General features: G+C 39.6%; 1 protein-coding gene across 3 annotated transcripts in view; it reads right to left on the reverse strand.

The window, feature by feature from the left end:
* Nucleotides 1-2,051: 2,051 nt before the first annotated feature.
* FBXO25 (F-box protein 25) overlaps nucleotides 2,052-5,613 on the reverse strand; it is a 29,794-nt gene continuing 26,232 nt past the window's right edge. For all 3 annotated transcript variants that reach the window (XM_009333211.1, XM_009333209.1, XM_009333212.1), the window contains one exon: nucleotides 2,052-3,316. In XM_009333211.1, the coding sequence (XP_009331486.1) occupies nucleotides 3,227-3,316 (90 nt within the window). In that variant the 3' untranslated portion in view covers nucleotides 2,052-3,226. The remainder of the gene's footprint in view (nucleotides 3,317-5,613) is intronic.

Below are 5,613 nucleotides of genomic sequence, written 5' to 3' on the forward strand. Positions count from 1 at the left end.
TCATCCTTTCGCCAGTTACTTGGGAGAAGAGACCAACACCCACCTCGCTACAGCCTCCTTTCAGGTAGTTCATGCTTCTCAGGGCATGCATGTACACATCTTTGCTACTTTTTTTTTTTTTAAACCCTTCTTCCAGGTTTAAAAGCCACCTTACTGGCTTTTGGACCTGGGGTCCTGGTGGACACCAGGTTGAACATGAGCCAAGCAACGTGCCCTTGCCACAAATAAGGTTAATGGTATCCTGGGCTGCATCAGGAGTGTTGCCAGCAGGTGGAGGAAGGTGATCCTTCCCCTCTACTGGTGAGGCCTCACCTGCAGTACTGTGTCCAGTTTTGGGCTCCTCAGTACAAAACAGACACAGACTTACTTACTGGAGGGAGTCCAGTGAAGGGCCACAAAGATGATGAAAGGACTGGAGCATCTCTCCTGTGAGGAAAGGCCGAGAGGGCCTGGAGAAGAGAAGGCTTCTTATCAATGTGTATGAATACCTAAAGCAAGGGTGGAAAGAGGATGGAGCCAGGCTCTCGTCACTGAGCACCACTGAAAGGACCAGAGGCAATGGGCACAAACTGAAAACACAGAATGCTCTGTCTGAACATCAGGAAACACTTTTTGTGACTGTGAGGGCGACCAAGCACTGGCACAGGTTGCCCAGAGAGGTTGTAGAGTCTCCTTCCTTGGAGATTCTAAAAAGCTCTCTGGACGTGGTCCTGGACAACTAGTTCTAGCTAGCCCTGCGTGAGCAGGGAGGCCCCTGCAGAGATCCCTTCTACCCTCAGCCATTCTGCGATGGTAGAGTGAAGCCTCTAGAGTACAGGACTACAAGCTAGAGTCCTGCTTCTTGTCTTCTTAGCTACTGCCACCCTCAGACCAGTGGGAGGGCCTTGTTACCCTTAATGGCCTACACAGGAAAATGCCTCAGAACCTATCCTTCAGCCTGTCAAAGGCGCTTTGCTACAGAAGAGCAAGACAGCAAGTGGTGAAAGGGAAAGGAAGATTAAGCCTGACTCCTGTCACCTGACATTTGTAAGAGAACTGAAAATAACTAGTTATTACAGATACCGATTTTTCCAAACCTTTTTTTAACTTCTTGCAAGCCGTTTTAAGTCACCTCTCTCCCTCCTCAATTTAGAGGCTAGGGGAGGTCCCTCTCGGTTCTCTTAATACCCTTCCCCGATTCTCACGTTATTTGCTTCCTAGGTAATGGTGTATCCCTTAAGAGCTTGCATTCTGTCTGCAGGAGTGATGGTTCCTTGCAGTTCCTGATCAGAGACCTTCAGTGAGTACGATGGGTGAAGAGCTCACCACAGTATTAAACCAATGTTGACTTTAGAACCTTTCTTTAAAGCTCTCAAAGAAAGCAGGTAGCATCCACATAGATATTTACAGGAAGTTTCATGAAGGGTAGCAAAACTGTAACCATGTTAAACAAGTGATTAATGGATGCCAGCCGTCACCAACCATTGTCAAGGTTACCTAGGTCACACAGGGTCACGTAGACAGGAAAGCAAGTCTGCAACCATTACATTAGGTAAATAAATGAGGTGCAAATCGTGTTAAAGAGCAGCTGCTGGTTCCTTAACAAATCCAGTGGCTACAGCAGTGCTTGGGCCAGGAAAGTGAGGCTTGCAGCAATGTTCTGAATGAACAGGAATAAGAATGGATGTCATTGGCTCCACACCTGATCATTATTACCATAGCCATAGCAGACACCTTAATTGAAAGAAAAAAACACCATAAAACCCTGTATTGAAAAATCCACCTACCATCAAATTCAATGGATAAAGTTGGTATATCACTGAAATTTATGTTAAAGCAAATAAAACTATCTCCTGAGGAAATAAATATTCTCCTCTTCTTGTGCAGCCTATTAACAGTCCAGCTATTCTATTCAAAAAAGTGCTAATACAACCAATTACTGAAAAGCAGTGTCACTTGGACCGCTCACGTGCTTCTCATTCCATTACCAATTACTACAGAGAACAGATTATAGAAAGATCTTATAAAATATTCAAACTGATTCATCTCTACGCACAAGAGACTTCTAGGAATAATAAATAAAAACATGATTTATTACACTGTACAAAACTAGATTCAGAACAAGCAAGTGCAGAATATAGTACATGATTTATTTTTTCCTGTACATTACATATTATTTGTTAAATTTCATTGACGAACCGAAAACTTCCCTAATTTTTCCTTTACCTGCCTAAGCCAAGCAATTAATTTTGTTCTACAGGATAGAGGAAAATAGCTTCCTGGAGAATTTATCGTCTGATTAACTTGGCAGAAGGTGCTTCAGCTCAGACTGACTTTCAGTGTTTCCCATAGCTTGTAAAGACTTGTCAGGTTAGAACCTCAGTTGGTAGTATGATGTCCTGCCACTGCACCAGTCTAGAAACAAGCAACTCCGTTCTCATTAAATTTCAATAATGTCTTCTTCTTAGAAGATGAATTAATGCAGTTGCATTTGTAGACATACCAAACAGTATAAATGAAGGCTGTAGCCTCCATCAAAAAAAAAAAAAAAATCACTTTCCAGTAGCAGTAGCCCCAGATCTGTTTCTTGAGTTATGCAGGATGTGCTGAGATAGGTTATATGTTTAATAAAGTCCTTAAGAAAAATAAATATTTTTGCATAATGTATGTACAAAGATTGGTTGATTTCCTTCATTCATAGGTTCAACAACAGATATAACCACAGCTATATTTCATTCACTAGCTCACAACGATTAATGCCACCTTGGTAACTGACGTATTAAGAGTCCAAGAGAATATTGGCCTGTTCTTTAAAATAGTGCAAATTATATGGAGGTGTTCTGAAAACAGTGGCTTAAAGAAAGAAGGATTAACAAAAAACCCTCCTTTGGTCCCTGTAAAAGTAGTTTAACTCTTCCATAAAATTTTCAAAACTCCCCCCCATAATTTTAACCAACTATTAAGGCGTCAAAAGAATGGATTTAAAGTTGAGATTAAAATGGTCTTTCTTGGACTTGAAAAGAAGTCCCTGCAGATTTCCTGACAAAGGAATTTTCTTACTGTGTCTGCTCCTCAGCTCTTTTCTGCACAAAAACAATACGCCAAATAAACCTGTCTGATAATCTCCCCCATATCTTTAACTACAACAAAACATTACACTTAAATATATTGCACAAAAAGCATAACGTATCCTGCCTGACTCTTCACAAAAATGGCCACAAACACAGGAGAACAGCTACTGAACATCTCAAAATTTGAAGAGGTCAATGAAATGCTGAGGAGATACTGGCATGAGACAGGTGTCTGGATCACTGGCTGTGCAAGGGTGTCCTGTATCCTGCAAAATGAAGGAGAAGAAAAAGTGAGTTCTCTTTCCATACCCACGATCTCCCTCTACCCCCAATTAAAAAAAAATAAAAAGGCAAAAATTCACATACAGGCACACATAACTACTTCCAGTGAAAACAAACTGATAGGAACTTGCTCTTTTTAAGAATTCACCATATTTTTAACTGTTTTAGACTAAGTTGTTAATAAAATAGGCCTTTCCAGGTTGACTGTGGTAGAGCAAGGTCGCTTCAGATTTCAGAAGACAAAACAACAAAAAAAACAACCCATCTCCTCCTACCAAAAACAGAACCTGAGTCAGAGCTCTTGAAAAGTTTCATATTCCTTATCCATTATTTTTTGGTAAGTGTAATTAAAAAAAAAAAAGTAACTGCTTTGTTGAACCTAAAGTACCTGTTTAATGAAAATCTGAAATCAGCTACTACTTCAGGGGGGAAAATGAGCTCCTTGCTTTCAAAGCAAAGGGCAGCAGACACTTCCCCCAAAAAAACCTGAACAGCATGTTTGAACTCCCAGTCATAAAAGTTTTTCTACCTTGCTTGTTTTTCTTTTTCCCCCCAACATCTTTTTCTCCTCTTTCACTCCTACCTTTTCCCCACCTGAAAGCATTGCCTTAAAACAGAAGTTTGTACCCAGGCAAATTAGGAATATAGAAGACGGACAGGATGGAAAGGCTTTGTCATTACAAAGTCACTAAGCCTGCAGTGCTTTTGTTAATATTACAGAAACTTGAACTCAGCACAATTGTCTGATTATTTAAGATTCAAATTCCTCTTCAAATGAAGAGTTCAGTTTTGCACCTTATTAGAACCCTCTAAAGGAAGGAATTGCCAGAGGTGTAATGAGGAGGTCCCAGACAGGTCAATGGAGAGGTTAAACACTTTGATCAATAACGTTGTAAGGCTCAGAAACTGTCCTCCCCAGGTTTTAAGGGGTTTCTCTCCCTTTTCCAGCAGCGTTGATGAATTCACCATGTGGGGCAAGAAAACTAGAGTAAATACATGGTAAGTAGATCACAGACCACTGCAGTCTTCATTTCTTTTGTTTCCACAGGAAATGAAGTTACATGTAATTCATTTAATAAAAGGAAAAAACCTGTAAGTGAAATTTTTATCTCACTTGGAAACTTACATAAGGAAAGCGCAGTCAAAGATGTCACATTGCTGTCCAAAGCCTTTGCAACACTAAAGTGCACTAGGGGAAACATTCTAAATACCACTCAGCTTTTCCAATGAAAATTGCTACTCTATAGATATATTATCTGTATTTTTCCATTAAGTCTATAGATGACTACATGAAAATATCATGTGGTATCGCCTCCTCATCCTCCCACTTTTTTTAATAATTGCCTTAACATCACCCGAGAACCAGTTGTCACATTCATGACACTGAGGGAAAAACACACAAAAAAGAATGGACAAAAAGATTAGACCCCAGGTAGAACTGCCTATTTGGGGAAGTTGCAGATGAGAAAGAACAGAAGACTAAGACCAGAAGCGTTAAACCTAACACCTTCATCTTGAGACGACATCTGCAAGGAAGAAATACACCACAGCAGAAAACATGCTCAAAGGCAGTTGCTAATGAACTATCATCTTCTCTACCCATTGCCATGTCAATGTCATTACTTTCCTAGTTTCCAGGAAAAAACACCATCAGAATTAGGATGCTGGGGAAGAAGCTAGGGTTTATCCCCTTTTAGTGCTTATTTATACTCCAAAATATTTTAGAGAGAATTTGTAACATGCTGTCTGCTTTGCTGTGCACATCATCATAAAAATGTTTTTGAAAGCTCTGCTCAGTCAGGAATTACAGGTCCAATAAAAACCTCAGTAAGATCAGTTCTTGGGGTTTTTAGTTATTAAAAACAACACAAACAGCAATTTTACAGTGAAAAAAGTGATGAGGACTGAAAAGAAGAATCATAACTTTCCTGTAATTATGAGTATTCCTCCTTCCAATAAAAATGTATTTCCCTTGAAATTACTTTTAATAAATAGCGTTCAAATCATACTGATTTTCAATGTATCTACTTAAAGCGAAAACAGAATTCTTTTAAATTAACAAGAGAATTCACCAGGAGGAGTGTTTACTGGCAAATGTAGTTGTTTTCCTCCTCAAATTTTGTCATAACTGGCCATTAAGAAGCTCCCATAACAACTTTGGAGCTACAGTCCTTTTCTGTATAATTATTTCCACCATTTCTTCATTCAGAAAGCAACTTTATAATTGCCTCCCTCCCAGGTCATATGCAGCCTGTTTTGGGAATTTCTTTTCAGAGACACT

This window comes from Pygoscelis adeliae, unplaced genomic scaffold, assembly GCF_000699105.1.
Source record: "Pygoscelis adeliae isolate BGI_AS28 unplaced genomic scaffold, ASM69910v1 Scaffold57, whole genome shotgun sequence".
Classification (NCBI taxonomy): domain Eukaryota; kingdom Metazoa; phylum Chordata; class Aves; order Sphenisciformes; family Spheniscidae; genus Pygoscelis; species Pygoscelis adeliae.